Here is an 18,279-nt window from a genome sequence, read left to right on the forward strand (position 1 = left end):
GCATGTTTTGTGGTGAGTGAGTTTCCATTCCTCCCCTGATATCTGCACTCCAACAGAAACAAATGCCCCGGGCTGGCTGCTAGCTTTTTAAGACCTGGGAAATCTGATCATGCTGCCATCTCCAAGGAGAATGCAAAAGGGGATGCTGTGACAGTGCACTAGTCTCAGGTTCTGGTCACACATTAACATACGGCATGGTCCCCAGAAAACCCATCAGCCATCATGAAAAGCAGCTGTTCCCTTCTCCATGCATGTTCATAAGAACGTATGCATATATGCGTACTGAGCCATGTTCGTCACCTCATGGCCAGTATGTAGTGCCTGGAAGGAGCACTTATCCATAATACGGAATGTGCTATTGACAACTCAAAGGAGAACACTAGTACCACGCTTATACTCTATCCTATAAAGTGAAAATATTTTGTTGTAGTTGCTGTGTTTTATATTCGGTTCCAAGATGATTTTCCATCTTGATTCTATCATGACCTTCCATTAGCAAATAAATGTTTCATGTACAATATACAATATTTCTGTAAACAAATTAGATAAAACAGAAAACACGTTAAGAATGAGATACCATTTAAAAGTCAAATGGAATTCAGATTGCTAGATGCACTCCTATTGAAGACTATTTGACTGTATAATATGATGATTCAGACTTACATCTGTATTCAAACTCTTTGAGGAAATGATTTAACGAAGACAATTTTATCATCTGGAATCCTGTTGAAAACACAATGAAAGTAAAAGAAGAGACTTTTTTACCCTGGGAAAAGCTACACGTGACAGCAGCTGCCATCTTCTGAGGACACGCCCCACCCTGCCAGATGTCTTTTTCACAAAGCACTATATTTTCTTCATCTCCTCGGCAACGGACATTGCTCCAATAAATGGGAATAAGGCCCAGTCCAGAAAATGGGGTTTGTTTTGCGACTCCTTTTCGTCTGGAAGCACAATGATTGAAGTTAGGTTTATCGAATATAGGTGAATTTTTTGTCAAAGTATTTAGATTTTTTTTAAAATGGAAGAAATCAATAAAGATAGATGTGGAAGGAAAAGCAAAACATAATAGGTTGCATAAGTTTCAAGGAAATCGAAATATCAGATCAGAACTTGGGTTGATTATCTATGGCAATTTTCTTAATCAATCTTAAATGACTAATGGTATGCAAGTGCCCTTCCCACCTATGGCTGATTTTAGGGAAAAAAAAAAAAATATATATATATATATATATATAGGCAAATACTATAGATTTTAAAAAGAAGCATGGTGGTTTTCTGGAAGAAGTATGTCATGTGACTCAGTGAGACACGGTTTCTAGTCTGGACTCAGCTGTAAATTACTCTAAGCTGCAAGTTTCTGTAAGCTCTGCCTTCTGATGTCTAAAAGGAGGGGTGGTCTGGATGCTTGACAATTTTCCTACTCCAACATTTTAGGCTAGCATTTTCTTTCCTTTTTTTTTTTTTTTTAAAGATTTTATTTATTCATTTGAGAGGGAGAGAAGGAGAGAGAGCAAAGCAGGGGGAAGGACAGAGGGAGAAGCAGAGTCCCAATGAGCAGGGAGCCTGACTCAGGGCTCACTCTCAGGACCCTGAGATATGACCTGAGTCGAGATCAAGAGTCAGACACTTAACTGACTGAGCCACCCAGGCGCCCCTAGACTAGCATTTTGAAAATGATTACTACCACATATAAGTAAGACAATATCAAGAGAGGCAATCCATTCACAAAAATTTTAAAACCTTACATATAGTATTTGTTAGCAAGACTTTGAAACCAATTAATAAAATGGTAACAGGGAAATGGGCTCTGCTTTTAACTCATTTAATCTACATATTTTGTAAGTAACCTCTGATATGTACAAATTGATTTTAAATTTTAAAAAGATTAAAGGCTTATCTGATTAACATGGTAATCTCTAGAATTGTCTCCATACAGTCCACCATCAACCATACAGTAAACATTTGGGATATATCTAAAATATGAACATGTCTTAACAACAACAATTCTGAGCTGCTCTGATATAATTATATAATACTTTTTTTTAATGGACTACTAAAAAATAAAAATAAATAAAAATGGACTACTAAGGGGTGCCTGGCTGGCTCAGTCAGAGGGCACTGAACTCTTGATCTCTGGGTCGGGAGTTTGAGCTCCAAGCTGGGTGTAGAGATTACTTTAAAAAAAAAAAAAAAAGGATCAACTAAGATATGATATAAGTAATCACACCAGTTTATCTGAAGTATCCGTTTGCAGAATGATAGTTTATATTCTTTCATTAGCCAAAAGACCAGTAACCATACTGCAGTTCACATCTCCACTATAGTGTTTTGGTTTTTTATGTCAGAGTCTCATAGGAAATTGTATTCTTCCCTGATTTTCAGGGGTAATAAAAGCACATATGAATGTGTATTTTAAGGAGGACACTGACACCAGCCTACAAATTTGTTACATATTGAGCCTCTCAAAAGAAAAAGCATCAAGTCAACACTCTCTGTGTCCTATCCACCTGCCAATGACTATTTGCCAGACAAAATATTCATTGATCAAATCAATAATTAACATTCCCAAACACCATAACACTTTATAGGCTGTATAGCCTTACTCCTTCTTTCATCCTGACTTATACCAACACTATTTTTAAAAATTAATTAAGTAAGTACATTAAGCCTATTTGCTGCTCTAACAGCATCAAAAGTCTGAACAAAACTTAAGCCTTGGGTTTGTCTTTATGAAATATTCATTGCCCACCTTCCTAATGGGAAGACAGGAAGAAGCAGACAAATTAAAGTTCTTACTGATCTCACTGCAGTCGACCAAACTTTTCATTTCTATCACCCTATTAGGTATTACCATTCACTGATTATTAATCCAAAATATTTGTAAACTGCAGAACTTTCTTCAGTCTTTTGGACCTGCCTGTTCATAACAAGATAGTTTCCATGCTTTTTAAAGATCTCTAGTGAGAAAGGCCAAGAAAAACATCTGGCAAGTGTACTTACCAAAGATAAATAAATAAATAAATAAATAAATAAATAAATAAATAAAATAAATAAATAAGACACAAAAACAGAACAGTAAGAACAACCACAAAAGCAAAGCCTTTTGTTCCAAAATAGAGCCCTCCCGCCCCTGGTGAAGCCCCCGGGCACATAGCATAAAGGGGCGGGGCTGGTGGCCGGGAGCGAGCGCGAGCGCCTACAGAGAGTGCTTAGAGCTGCGGGCACTGGGGGCGCTGACGGAGGCCGCCGCCTCTAGCAGGACCTCCTGAGCCCAGAAGCCCCAGGTCTGGACACCACGCCTTTCCCATCTCGGGATGAGAGCGCCGGAGAAGGTCACCTCCTTCCCGCACATAAAGGTGGAAGTTGTGCAGGGCTACACGTAGCCGGTGAAACCAAATGACACTACTGAGAAATGACAAGCCTCAGAATCACGTTCCTGGCTTCCTAGGGCTGAACGATGATGTTTAAAACACGAAGACCAAAGGATGTTTTTAACGAGTGACCACTCGGCATTTGCTAATTTCCTGGTCAGTATTCCTTCCCCCTGGGGCCCTTTCTTTATAACTCCTGTGAAAAATGAGAATGAGGGAAGCGAGACGGAAGGAAGGAAGGAATTTTCCCATTGCAGGGGCGGGTGCCCGCCATTACTCCCCCTGGATCAGCAGCCTGAGTGGGGCCAGGCCCGGCGAACTCACCCCAGCTGCAGCTGGTGACAAATGACTGAGGCGTCCGAATCATCCCAGTGGCTGCCACAGACGGTGCCCCAAGCTCCATTTGCATATATTTCCACGGTGCCTTCAAACTCGTGCTTGCCACCTCGAAGCCGCACTGACCCTGAAGTAGAAAAGAATCCCAAAACCCTTTAATAGCAAATTACCATTTGAACATACTGAGTCCGTCCTCCGTTAACATGATTTTTCCACATACGCAGTGAGAGATCCAGCCGGAACGATTTGGCCTCCATGTTCCAAGAAGAAGCACATGCTTCTTTCTTTAAATGAGGATTTAGCACATTCTATTTTATTTTATTTTTTTTGGTAGTTAACATCATGGTGTCAATACTAATTATGCTTTCTTTTTTAGTTAAGCAAAGTCCAATTATATTTTAAAAAGGGAAAAGTGGAAGAGTGTGACTAATGTCTGATATTACATCCCAAATTTAGATCACATCATATACAAAATTCTTACCATGTATACATCACCTTCCACTTCACCTGAGGTCAGAGATAAGAAGCACAGAAACAAAATTCAGTGCTCTACTTACAAATTAGCTGTTATTGACTGTGTTATATGTTCCTTCCACCTGATTTATTCACCACTAAAGAGCAAAATGCTTTTTCCCTTTTTAACCTCAAGCAGTAGTCATGAAATTCTAAAGATTATAATTTCAAAAAGGTGTTGGTGTTGATGACACTGCCTAATGTCAGTCTTAGGAAAATTCCCACTAGGTAGGATCATTTGGTTTAATTGAGTGCCCCTGGAAATTTGCCTCCTCTTACATCCTCACTTAGCTGCTCCAGGGTCTATGATCTGAGTCATTCTTTTTCTTGAAAAGAGTCAAAATTAAAATGCAAGCACCCCAAGAAAAATAACATCCCTTAAGAGCAGATGGATTGAGACCTTACATTTCCCTTCTTATTTGCACTAGTTTGCAGAGTGGCTACTGAGAGGCCACAAGTGGGACACTTAAGCAGAGACAGAAGCACACTCAGACAGCTGAAGAATTTCACAAAACTGTTAAGTCACTATGATGGCCTTCATTTCATAGGTAAAGAAATTAAGAAAGTAAGTTCTACCAAAAAAGTCACATTTTGCATATTTCAAAGTTATTTCAAAGTCTGGCTTTAAAATCATTTTCCAAAATATCAGATTCACAAATCACCCATTCATTTCACTTGCACTGGCCTAGGCATCTATTATTTTCCAAGTCATCATCATTTAAAAATGTAACTATTTAAGAAACACATATTGTTTGTCTCATGACAAATACAAAGTGTCATTTAATTCAAAGAAAAGAATAATAAATGGAGGCAAAACATTACACTGCCAAATCCTGAATATTCAGGAGAGAGCATGGGCATGGATCAGTCACATGGCAGATAAATCTCAAAGTCATTCATGCTTTCCAAACCTCTTTAATTCAGATTGTGCAAAAGGAAGCCCTGCTTAGCTCAATGAAAAGCATGAACTGCAAAACATTTTTTTTAAGATTTTATTTATCTATTTTATATATAGAGAGAGAGCACAGAAGTGGGGGGAGCAGAAGAGGGAGAGGCAGAAACAGGCTCTCTGCTGAGCAGGGAGCTTGATGTGGGGCTCGATCCCAGGACTCTGGGATCATGATATGAGCGAAAAGCAGACACCCAACCAACTGAGCCACCCAGGTGCCTCTGCAAAACATTTTTAAAGAAATAGGTCTGAAGAGTTTAACTGAACTTTAATGATTTTTTAACCACAAAATCTCTTCTATAGAGACCTACATAGTATCATTCATATCGCAAATGTCAGCATCTTATTTCAACTCAAAAAATTCATTTGCTCACCTCAAACATTAGTTGAAATGATATTTAAATTAATCTATTATCTATTAATCGTCCTCCTCCAAATTACTCATGTCAAAGGGTTTGAAGAAAGTTCTAGAAATGAAAACAAACTGGAACACTACTTATGCATGTTAAAAAATCATAATAAAATGTAAAATACTGCCTAAATCACCAAAAAGCTATCAAGAAGAAATGATGAGCATGCATATCATCTAAATGTTTAAGGCATTTGGAGATAAAACGTAGAAAACTCTGTATAAAGTATAATTACTACCCTCACATCATGATAACGGCAATGACAGAGCTGGAAATAGTTTCCAGGCGAACTATCAGTTCCACCATCATTTCTCAGATTCTCCAAACATGAAGTGAAAGCCTGGTTTCATTTAGCTGTATCCGCTATATGGCTAGAAATGCAGAGAACTCATCCAATTTTCCTTTAACAAATGAATACAAATATTTACAATTCTGGAAAGTCAATTTGCATGTCAATGACTAATGAATTCTCCATCAGAATCCATTCCCATCACCTATGTTCCTAACTCACAAACCTTCCTAATACTGCTCCATTCTCCACCCCTACCTAGTTTATCCTTCTCGTAAGGTCATAAAAATTTCTAACATATTCTGAGAAATTATCTACTTTGGACTCAGAGTGAGTAGTTCTTAATGGGAGATAATTCTATGAAGTGCATAATTCTTCAAATGATTATTTGAAAGAGCCACCTTAAAAAATATCAGAATAACATGCTCCAAAATAATAAAAAGTTTGAACACTCAATTTATACTACATTTAAGAGAAGTAGCAGTATTTACTTGTTTTTGGTTTTACTTTGCTCTTGCTTCATTTATTTTCTTAGAATAGTCAAGATGGTCAAAATCTTAAAAACCGTAACCCATTTCCCTCCATTTATGGGTGAGGAAGATTTGGACCAAATCAACTGCCATGACCATCTGTTTCCTAGTTTCCCACCCTTCCTACTTTTCCTCTGTCTCCAAGTTATCTCCTAGATTCCTGTCCTTGCTACCGTCCCATCTCTGAAGCCGAGCAAAGACCCTGCGATGCCTTTGCATTTTATGTCTTTTTCATGTCTATGCATTTATGTTCTTTGCATAGTGCACTTTATGCATTATGTTATGTGGCTTTCACCATTCTATGTGAAATATTCTTTTTTATTTGAAATATTGCAACTAATCTACCAAACATTTTATGGGAATAAATAGCCAGGCAGAAAGGTAAGACAGCTCGAAGAGATTTTACGCACTGCAAAGAGGAGAGAAGTGCCTACTTTCCAGCGATCTGCATTTGAGGCTGGCCTTCCAGTGGAGGAGTCCCGTAACTGCACAAATTTGTAGGTGCACTATACATTTGCACAAATTCATAGGTGCACAATTACAAGGTGAAGGGAGGGAAATATCCTTAACTCAATTTTTAAAAATATAGGATGAAACAATGAAGCACTCCACAAAGGTCAAAGCCTGGCAAACTCATTTATATTGCTAAAGTAATAATAAAGCTCTTTTATTATCAAAAAATTTTATTATCAAAAATTGATCCCTCTTCCTTCCCTCTCCTACTTCAGTCAAGTACTTTGCAATGTTCCTCGCAGTCTCGGCTAATGTCTCTGGACCACAGGGGCTGCACTGTCTTAAAGTCTCTCAAGTGCCAATCTGATTAAACTATTCTATTGTAAATGTTTTTATTTTTAAAATGTGTTAATAATAATAATTTAAAATTTGAGGTCTCAGAGGTTTTAGGTCAACTAAAACAGGTATTACAAAATTATAAAACAAAACTTTCCAGAAGAAAGTCTGGAACTGTAAAGCTATGTGTGGTATCATGTCATAGATTGTCGCCCCCCATCCTGACCACCAAAAAAAGTCAACTGTCTGTTGGTATTACGATTACCTAAAGGCAAAAATGTGTCAGTGTGCAACAATGCTCAGAATTCTATCTTAATTCCCAGCCAAAACTGCTGAACTTATTGTCATTTTAGTTTACTATTGTTTGTTTGTTTTTTCTCTGTAGTAATACCTCTGGTTTTATAAAAGAAAGGGAACACAAAAGATGCATGTCACTCAAATTTGCTTTATGGGCAAGGAACTCCCCATGTGACTCCTGATCTCAGGATCGTGAATTTGAGCCCCATGCGTAGCAGACAGTTTATCTAAAATTTAAAAAAACCAAAACAAAACAGGAATTCCCAAAATAGAAAGACATTTAAAAAGGATTCTCTTTAACCATTTTATCAGTCTCAATGGAGACAAGGAAATCTTCTAGAGAATAGTTGACTAGATTAAAATTCCCTCGGTAAGTCTCCTTGGTTTGTCAGTTTGTAAGGCTATTATGATGTGATGAATTCTATTCCTCCCCCACCAAAATGTTGAAGTGCTAACCCCCACTACTTATAGACAGGATCTTATTTGGAAATAAGGTCTTTGCAGATGACCAAGTTAACATGAAGTCATTAGGGTGGGCTCCAATTCAGTATGACTATGTTCTTGTAAAAAGGAGAAATTTAGACACAGAGACCCACACAGAGGGAGAACACCATCAGAAGCTTGGGGTTACATCCCACAAGCCACGGAACCATCAGAAGCTAAGAAAGCCCATGAATAGATCCTTTCCTGACGTCTTCAGAGGATGGGCTACCCTGCTGACACCTTGACCTTGGACTTTCAGCCTCCAGAATTATGAACCTGTATGTTTCTGTTGTTTAAGCCACTCAGTTGCGGTACTCCTAGCGGGCCTAGTAAACTCACAGAGCCATGATAGTATTACTCCTCCTTGGACAGCTAGCGAAACCATCCTTTTCATACTCCATACTTCAAGGAGACCTGAAAGAAATACTAGGAAAGGAATCTGGTGAGTCAGTTGTCTTTGTTCTGTGAATCCAGCTCATTCCAAAATAAACCAAATGAAAAGGTATGCCTATTTCGTTAACTAACATGTACTTAGAGAATAGCAGTCACTTGTTTGAAAGAAAAACCAGCAAAAAGGAAGAAGTAGTGTTTTCTGAATAGAATTAATAATACATTTTTTAAATCTTTTAAAATCACAATTTGATAAATGAGTAAAATAATTTTACTGTGATCATACACATCCTTTCTCATCTATTACTGATCTTCACAGAAGCACAAAATAATTACTTTTAGTCATTGCTATGGCTCTAGTGGAACCAGAAAGAATGCATGCTGGTGATATCAAGCTATTGTTCAGAACTCAGACAAAAAGTATACTTAAAGCTGAAAGTGATAGAGAAATGTCAATGTGTGAACTATTCCCAAGGAAAAAAAGCCCATTACATGCTGGACAATATAGTACACATATTTCACAAACGAATTAAAAATAATCTTACGTCTTACACTAAATGCAATACTGGGAAAATACACTAAATGATCATGTCGTATCTGAATTATGAAATATACAAAAAAGTCATTGCCTAAAAACAACTGATTTGAGAGGTTGTTAGTTGAATTTTTCAAGTACAGTACAGGAGGCTAGTTTAATTTCGATGTTTTCCTGTAATTATATTTAGCCATAACCAAAACTGGCTTTAGCATTGTGAAACAGATTTTATTCAAATCATGCCATATCAAAAGGAAATCAAATCATCTTTTAACATATGAAACACTCCCTCGGACTGAGATAAAACTGAACTATATCTGCCTCCATTAGTTCACATCTATAATTCATATTAGTTGTGCATTTATTATTCATGTAGATACCTTCAGTACTGAGAAAAAAAAATCTCAACTGGTCTAATTCAAAAGGAGAGAGCATCTAAATAATGAGAGAGTATCCTGAAAAGCAATTCTACCCATTTATATTGAGATTATTAGAAATTTATAAATTTTATCAATTATTACTTCATTTAAAACACTATACAGGGGCGCCTGGGTAGCGCAGTCGTTAAAAGCGTCTGCCTTCGGCTCAGGGCGTGATCCCGGCGTTCCGGGATCGAGTCCCACATCGGGCTCCTCCGCTGGGAGCCTGCTTCTTCCTCTCTCTCACTCCCCTGCTGTGTTCCCTCTCTCGCTGGCTGTCTCTCTGTCACATAAATAAATAAAAAATCTTTAAAAAAAAAAAAAAACACTATACAGTATTACGCACAAGAAGACTCTCTCCATGGTTTAATGATGGCATAGTAAGAACACACACATATAACCCTAGCAGAAAACTCCACCAAAGTGTGTCTCTGAACTATTCACACATAAGCAAATGGTATGGGTATTAACATTTCATCGTTCAGCTTTGAGTGATGAAATTAAACTATTCCTGATAGTAATCCTCTTATCTGTCTCCTAGAGTAGGGATCACAGGACAGGTAATAAAAATGCTTGGTATTCTTCTGACATCTCAGTCAGAGAGTGGGTGTCCTCAACCAGAGGACACAGGTGATTTCTTATTCATCTTTGTAATTGCTGCTCCTAATGTGAACTCAGAAAATGTTTAATGACATCTGTCTTTGCCTTGTTATAAGAACCAGCATTTTCCACCCTCTGTATCCCCCTGGTGAGCCTAATAAAAAGTACTGAGATTGTGTCTTATAGTCGGGGTGGGGGGGCAGAAATCTCATTAGTTTAGTGCTTTGCATACAATAAAATTTTTATTAATATTGTTGGGCTGACTTGCAGGACGAAAGGGGAGGGTAGGGGGTGAGATTGCCCTGGAAAAGTAAGCTGTGAAAGAGGCGAAAATAAATATTTCCGGAACAGGGTGCCAACCACGTAGAAGGCACTCTAAATCAATTGTTCGCAGAGTGGCTACCGAATGCCTTTTTACGATGCAGACTAAAGGAAGAGATTTCAGAGGACTGCTTTCTTTATGAGTTAATTCAGGGATAGGGGAGCTTCAAAATGAGAATAAAATTGTCTACCTCACAACTGAGCTAACTTCCATATTCTTAACAATCATGAAATTATTCATTTCAGACATAAATTTGCTAGACCTGCAAATAACATCTTAAAACAAGAAAACATGCTTTTTCAACCAAATCAGGGTCTAAATGGGATTCATGTAGATTCAGCTGAAAAATAAATGTAGCATTTCACAGAACAATTTTTAAAATACTTACTACTATTTTTTAATCGCATTAAGTTTCCCAAATGCAAGGACAAACTCCAACCATACTTCTTAGCAGACCCTGTTGGTTCTCCTCAACAACAACCTTACTTCCTCCTGCCAGGAGAGTCCCTAGGTGTTCCGAGATTAATCCTGATTAAACTACCCAATTGTGTTAATTGAATTTTCTTTTCCAGAGGGTGCCAGAGGAACATGTGATCCAGTCTTGGCCAATGAAATGCAGGAGGAAGTCCGGGGCGGGGGTTTAGGGTGAAATTCTAGGAAGGTTTCCTTGCTCTTTCTATGTGACCTACATGAGAAGGGGCCCTTTTTTCTCCTGCAGGCTATCCTATCTCAGTGGGAAGCCTGGAATAAACCACACTTAGAGAACAGAGCCAAGAGAATAGCAGAGGAACAGAGTTGTGCCATGTTGGAGCCCAACTTCTTGAAGTGTGAACAACGAATCTCCTTCTTGCTTCAGTTGTTTTGAATTGGGTTTTCTAGTCTTTGCCATCAAAACCACCCTAACTGATGCAAGCCACACTCATACCCAACTATGTAATTATAATTTTCTCCTCTTCCAAAGGCATCTTTATTTTCTTAATCATAATGTATATAAACTTGGTATCCATCTTTTCCCCCTAACATTATCATAAGCATTTTTCCATTTTTTATATAAAATCTTTACAATTATCACTTTAGTAGCTACATAGTATCCATCAGATGAAGGGATCTCTGCATAGGATCTTATTGCTGTATATTTAGGCTTGCCTCCACAATTATGAGCCAAATCACATTTTTTAAAAGATTTTATTTATTTATTTATTTATTTATTTGAGAGAGAAAGAGAAAGCAGGAGCAGCAGGGGGAGGGACACACGGAGGGGGAGAAGCAGACTCCCTGCTGAGTGAGGAGCAGGACTTGGGGCTCAAAACAGGGCTCCATCCCAGGACCTTGAGATCATGACCTGAGCTGAAGGCAGACACTTAACCCAGTGAGCTACCCAGGTGTCCCTGAACCAAATCACTTTTACAAAGATTACCTTAACACACACACACACACACACACACACACACACACTCAAAGTCTATGGTCACATACCTATTTACACTCACAGATAATCACTCACAAAAGGCAATAGTATCTAGGGGCACTTGGGTGGCTCAATCAGTTAAACATTAGACTCTTGCTTGACTTTGGCTCAGATCATAATGTCAGGTCATGAGATGGAATCCTGTATCTGGCTCCGAGCCTGCTTGAGATTCTCCTCTCTCGCTCTGCCCCTCCCACTCATTCTCTCTCTCTCTTTCTCTAAAACAAGTAAATAAAACTGTTTTAGGGGCGCCTGGGTGGCACAGTGGTTAAGCGTCTGCCTTCGGCTCAGGGCGTAATCCCGACGTTCTGGGATCGAGCCCCACATCAGGCTCCTCCGCTATGAGCCTGCTTCTTCCTCTCCCACTCCCCCTGCTTGTGTTCCCTCTCTCGCTGGCTGTCTCTATCTCTGTCAAATAAATAAATAAAATATTTTTTTTAAAAAACTGTTTTAAAAAAGACAACAGTAACTAGATATCTTATTTTTTTCTTAAAAAAAAAAAAGCCTTCAGACTAGTAAAGAGACAGATAATGCCTCAAATCAAAGTATTTTATATCTGCCTTATCCTGAAGAGCAGATTGAGCTCAAAATTTAAAATCCAGCCAGGAACTATATCAAATCTGGTATTGCTAACGTTTCTGAGGACCTGCTATACAGAATCAAGATGCAGCATTTTTTTTTTAAAGGGACAGTTTTCAGCCAACTTTTTAATTAACATTCACTTCAAACACCAGATGGACTTCAAAGAGTACAGCCTGTAAACAATTGTCCCACAAGTCTGCTGCCTGTTTGAATCAGGAGATTGAGGAGGGTACATGCGTATGAACAGCTTAGCATGACGACATGACAAGAAGTCAGATCTAGGAATCATTCCCTCTGGTGAAATCTCCATCATTAGAGCTTTACCATCACTATTGTACCTCTTTCACCCATCAGTCATCAGTCATCAGTCACCTATGGCTGAGCTCCGCTTGGCTGCTTGTCATGGAGAGTAGTTAGCACAGCAACCGGTTGTCCCATCTGCCCTGCCAACCAGGGACTGGAAAGTGATTTTCCCTTCCTAGTTGGGAAGCTCTAAATTACTGCAGGGTATCGGGGGAATCAGCTGCGTGTTAACTCTTTCTGTAGGAACATGAAAAATAACCTAGCTCACATGCAGTTAATAATCATATTCTGGTGAACTAGGTTATTATTATACCACACCAGTCCAATGAAAAACAGTGGTCCCATTTCCTAAAATGTCACAGAAAGTTAACCATAGATTGGCATGCCTTCTTCTTTTTTTTAAAAAATGATTTTTTATTATATTATGTTAGTCACCATACAGTACATCCCCGGTTTCCGATGTAAAGCTCGATGATTCATTAGTAGCGTATAACACCCAGTGCACCATGCAATACGTGCCCTCCTTACTACCCATCACCAGTCTATCCCATTCCCCCACCCCCCTCCCCTCTGAGGCCCTAAGTTTGTTTCTCATAGTCCATAGTCTCTCATGTTTCATTCCCCCTTCTGATTACCCCCCCTTTCTTTATCCCTTTCTTCCCTTACTGATCATCCTAGTTCTTATGTTCCATAGATGAGAGAAATCATATGATAGCTGTCTTTCTCTGCTTGACTTATTTCACTTAGCATTATCTCCTCCAGTGCCGTCCATGTTGCAGCAAATGTTGAGAATTCGTTCTTTCTGATAGCTGAGTAATATTCCATTGTATATATGGACCACAACTTCTTAATCCAGTCATCTGTTGAAGGGCATCTCGGCTCCTTCCACAATTTAGCTATTGTGGACATTGCTGCTATGAACATTGGGGTGCATATGGCCCTTCTCTTCACTACGTCTGTATCTTTGGGGTAAACACGCAGTAGTGCAATGGCTGGATCATAGGGTAGCTCCATTTTTAACTTTTTAAGGGACCTCCACACTGTTTTCCAGAGTGGCTGTACCAACTTGCATTCCCACCAACAATGTAGGAGGGATCCCCTTTCTCCACATCCTCTCCAGCAATTGTTGTTTCTTGCCTTGTCTATTTTTGGCATGCCTTCTTCTTGATCCTACACTTAGAAGAATTAAGTCACAGATGGTGGACTCAGTTTACCTAATCATCCACCACTATACATTCTAGATGGGTTCTGATGCCCTCCCATGGTCTTCCCAAGTGTGACAAAGGGTCTTCAGCATCCAAATCACTTGACTGCTCCTCAGAAATGCACATTCCTGAGACAGATCTAAGGATTACTTAATGGGGGCCTCTGAAGGCTAGAGCCTAGGTATCTGCATTTTCAGAAGTTCCTAGGTGCTCATCATGAGAACAAACTCCCTGGGCTGATTTAGGGTATTCCAATCCTCCAAACGAACTCCTTATTGCTAATTCACGGTTTCATACAGTTAGGGCCCAGGCATCATCTTTCTCACTCTCAGACATTTGAGCCACTGGAGTGTCCACACCTTGCCTTAGCTTACCTGGGATCGCCCCAGCACACCTTCAACTAGGCTTAGACCAACTCTCTACCTTGAAGGCAACAACGTCCTCATTTCTCTCAATGCAACTAGATACGTAACACTGGCCTCCAGTTTATTTTTTGAAGGAGGGATCTCACTACTATAAATTTTCTTTCCTTTTGTTCTACTTGTTTGTGTAAAGAAAAGGAAAAAAAAAAAAAACAAACTCCGGATATTTCTAAATCCTAAGATACAGGAAATCATGTATATTGGACCAAACATATTCCCTTCCTCTTTCCTTTTAGACTAGTCTCTAAGCTACAAAAAGAGGATCATCAGACAGCACATATATTTCTCCATGTTTATATAATTAAAGAACTAGAGCAAAATGAGTTGTGACATGAAAATGTACACTACCTTCTAACGTTGTTATGAGAATTAAATGGGAAAACGAACATATAAAATACTTAGCTCAGCATCCAACACGGAGTGAATGTTCAATGAATCCTAGCTGTTATCAGGCCAGGTTATTTTGGTTCATACTCAGAGCTCGAAAAGTTCTTTGAATTAATCTATTCAAAAACTTCTTTTCTGCAGAGAAGGAAACCAAAGCTCCAGGAGCTAAGAGTCTTACCCAACGCTACATAGTTACTGCCGGAGCTAAAACGGACACTAGTGTTTTCTAAAGCATAATTCTTTTCCCTACTCCATGATAGCTTTGTTTACCCTCCGAAGTGAAATGTAGGACCGAGGCCAGAAAGCCATAAGTATGTTCAGAACACGCCAGTCATTGCAAAGGAATGGATCATGCCTAATCAGAACGGGAGGAGGAAATGAAAGGATGGGAAGCTCTGGTTATCAAGACTGGGTCTGAGAAAGTAATTAATTATTACAGAGCCGGCCCATTGTTTTCCTGTTCTTGGGGGTGGGGGGCGGACATTGATCTCCCATCCTGGGTGGTTTCTTTTGTTTCTCTTGTGTTCAATCACTTTGCCCCGGGAAGTACTGCACACACAACGATTATGCAGTGTTTGGGATTCTGTCTGGTGAGAATTAGCTATGAACATAAAAACATCACAAAGAGTCTGCGCGGCTGTTAGATTTAAATTTCTATTCAACACAAGGGGGAAAACAAAGAACAACCTACTCTCCTCGTCTGGAATATAAAGTTAAAGGAGTTATGTGTCAGAAAGAGAGCAATTTATCACTATAGCGTTTTAACTTTGAATTCCATTTTTCTTTCAGTATATATACATATCCTAAGTGTACATTTAAAAATAAGAAATTACAATAACAGGAAAGTGAAAAAAATCCCAATGTTTGCTGAACATGAAACAACAGATCATCTATTATAGTAAATAATGAGACAACACTAGAGCTCTTTGCCTGATATCACCTCAATTTTTTTATAGCCACATTGGCATTGTGTCCATGAAACATGAATATAGCAATGACTTCATTCTCCAGGATGAAGGATAATTGATCTTAACCTTCCTATCACTTTCCTTTAACTCAAAGCTAATGCAATTCAGATAAATAAAAATGTCTGTAGGAAAAAAAAAAAAAGGCACCATGATAGCCAACCTCCAAATTACCTCCAAAAGGTATAAAGTACAACATATTTCAGAATCCCAGTTCATGAAACCCCGGCCCCATAGCTTAGATGGAGAGCTGCCAACATGATGTTTGAAGGAAAATCCAAACTTTGGAGGACATAAAGGTTTTCTTCCCAGCTATTAAAGAAGGGCATGAAGGGGGGGGGTTAAACAAAATCCCAACGACTCAAAATGAAGCACTGTTCAAAGGCAGTTCATTTACTTACATTAAACCTATTAATATGTTTTCATTGTACCATAAATCAAAATATCTTACCAACTTTATCTCTTGATGTCACCAACTAATCCCAATTGCCCACAAAGAACTGTATTATACAGCTAAAAAACGGTATCTTTGAAAACTGTATTTGACTATATCAAGTTGCTTCTTCCCTACAGTTACTCTTCTTCCTTTCTTCTCTCTTCACTCACTAATAATATTTACCAAATTATGCCCCAGACCGTGAACATCATTTTAACAACTTGTATTCTGACCAGGAAATTTTGCCATATTTTTTCAAACATAGGTCAATGGTGAGAGTGAAGGCAAAAAAATGTATCACATTCTTCCAAATCGGGGTCTATGAGGAGGGGATAAGGGTATTGGTTGTCATATTGTATTTAATATTTCCCTTTCCATAACAAGTAATTAGAAACTTTATCTCCTCCTTTACTTTGCCTCTTTCGTGTAAATATGGTAACACCCTCAAGGCAAACTGACCTAAAGAACACGCATCCACCCAACGCACACACAACCACCCGACGAGCACGCGTGTACACACATACACACAGACATACACACACATACACACAGACATACACGCACACAGAGTGGCCAGAGACCATATCCAGGAACCCAGGGAGCAGCACCTTGCACAAAACTATCCTCACGACAACCTTCCCACACAAAGCACGCCTCGTTCATTTAAAGTCACCGTACCAATGCACTTTGCTGGTAACTCGGCGGCAGCCAACCATCACACCCGGCAATGCAAACCCGAAACCCCGCACTGGCACCCCATCTCTTCAAGGCACACCTAACGCCCTGGGCGAGCCAGGCTGGCTCCCCGCCAGTCCCGAGCTGCCGCCGCTGGCCCGGGACCACTCACCGTGTCTGCAGTCGCAGTAGCCCCAGTCCACCTTGCCGTGGGCGTGCCCGTAGAAGCACCAGGGTCTGCCCGCGCCGTCCGGGCTCCGGCAGAAGTTGTGGCGCTGCCCTCGCAGCTGAGCCCAGCTCGCCGGGGGCGACCGCTCGAGGAAGGGTGGCACCTCTGCCCAGCGCAGACAAGGGGCGCCGAAGTCCGTCACGTTGACCCAGGGCTCGCCAGCGGGGCAGTCCGGATGGTGCGGCCCCGGCGTGCGCCCGGCGTGCAGGGCGTGCAAGCGCTGGGCATGCAGCGCGGGCGGGGGGCGCGGGACGCGCGGGAGAGGGGGCGGCGGAGGCGTCCTCTGTTGCCGCTGCTGGGTGGGAAGGTAGTAAGGGTGCCGGGGACCTCGAGGGGGCGAATGGCGATAGCGGTGGTGGACGGGATAACTGACTAGATCAAAGCCGATCACTTCGGGGAGCGCCCCTAAAACCAGAGCCACCACGAAGCGGGCGAGCGTCATGGTGCCAGAGAAGCAGGGTTTGGTCCATGCTCCCCGGCTCCTTGGGTTCTGAAGAGGAGGAGAGGAGGGGGCGGGGCTGCAGCGTCCCTCGAATCCCCCACTCGAGTCCCCTCCCGCTCCCCCGCGCGCGGACCGCCCTCCCCTCCCCATCTCGCCTCCCGCCGCGGGTCGATCGACGAGCCTCCGCTCCTGGCCCTTGGAAGCGGTCGCCGGCGGTGAAATCTTGAGCGCCGGCGGTGAAATCTTGAGACCCGACTGGTGGAGAGGACTCGCAAAGAGAAGGCGCGGACTCGGCGGGGAGTGGTGGGGACTGAGCCCCAGGTAGCCCGCGGTGGCACGAGCCCGGGAACTCTGCCCCCTGGCTGCGGGCGCGGGGCGCGCAGTCTCGTCCCGGAGCGGGACCTCCGCTCGGCCCCTAGCCGGCTCCCGGCTGTCGCCATCCCGGCCAGACCAGCTGCTGGCACCGCCGCAGCCTCGGTGTGCCCCAGCCAAGCTCGAGAGTGCGGGGGAAGGTCTGGGCTGCTCCTTGCCAGAAGGCAACACCATCACAACCCCGAGTCTGGCGGCTCCCAAGCTTGGCACCAGTCCCTGCAGTCCTCTCTCCTCCACCCCCGTGCCCTTTTCTCGATTTTGAAAACTTCAGAAGAAAAGCGTGGTTGGATTTAGTTACAACTCTCCCCTGACAGCCCAGGATAAAAGTGAACAAAGCACATGAGGAATGTTGAAGCCATTTTACCGAAGTGTGAGCTCCTCAAGGACAAGACCACGTTTCATTTAGCTTTATATCCCAGTGCTTAACACTGTGCCCAACACTTATTAGGCTCCAATAAACATTTGCTGAAATTAAATTCCTGAACTGACCCAGGCAAAGGAGCTTGAGCCTTTCCACTTCCTGCCTCCCACTTTCCACCGGGTGCGCTGGACAACAC

The 18,279-nt window shown here is 41.2% G+C and overlaps 1 protein-coding gene across 1 annotated transcript in view; it reads right to left on the bottom strand.

Moving 5' to 3' along the window:
• The window catches only part of PRSS12 (serine protease 12), a 71,703-nt gene extending 54,285 nt beyond the window's left edge, over positions 1–17,418 (bottom strand). Inside the window, exons 1-3 of the mRNA XM_040626270.1 lie at positions 16,852–17,418; positions 3,699–3,837; positions 766–944 (exon numbers count right to left, since the gene is read on the bottom strand). Coding sequence (XP_040482204.1) covers positions 766–944; positions 3,699–3,837; positions 16,852–17,350 — 817 coding nt within the window. The 5' untranslated portion in view covers positions 17,351–17,418. The remainder of the gene's footprint in view (positions 1–765; positions 945–3,698; positions 3,838–16,851) is intronic.
• Between the last annotated feature and the right edge of the window lie 861 nt (positions 17,419–18,279).

This window comes from Ursus maritimus, unplaced genomic scaffold (genome assembly GCF_017311325.1).
Source record: "Ursus maritimus isolate PB19 unplaced genomic scaffold, ASM1731132v1 scaffold_11, whole genome shotgun sequence".
Lineage (NCBI taxonomy): Eukaryota > Metazoa > Chordata > Mammalia > Carnivora > Ursidae > Ursus > Ursus maritimus.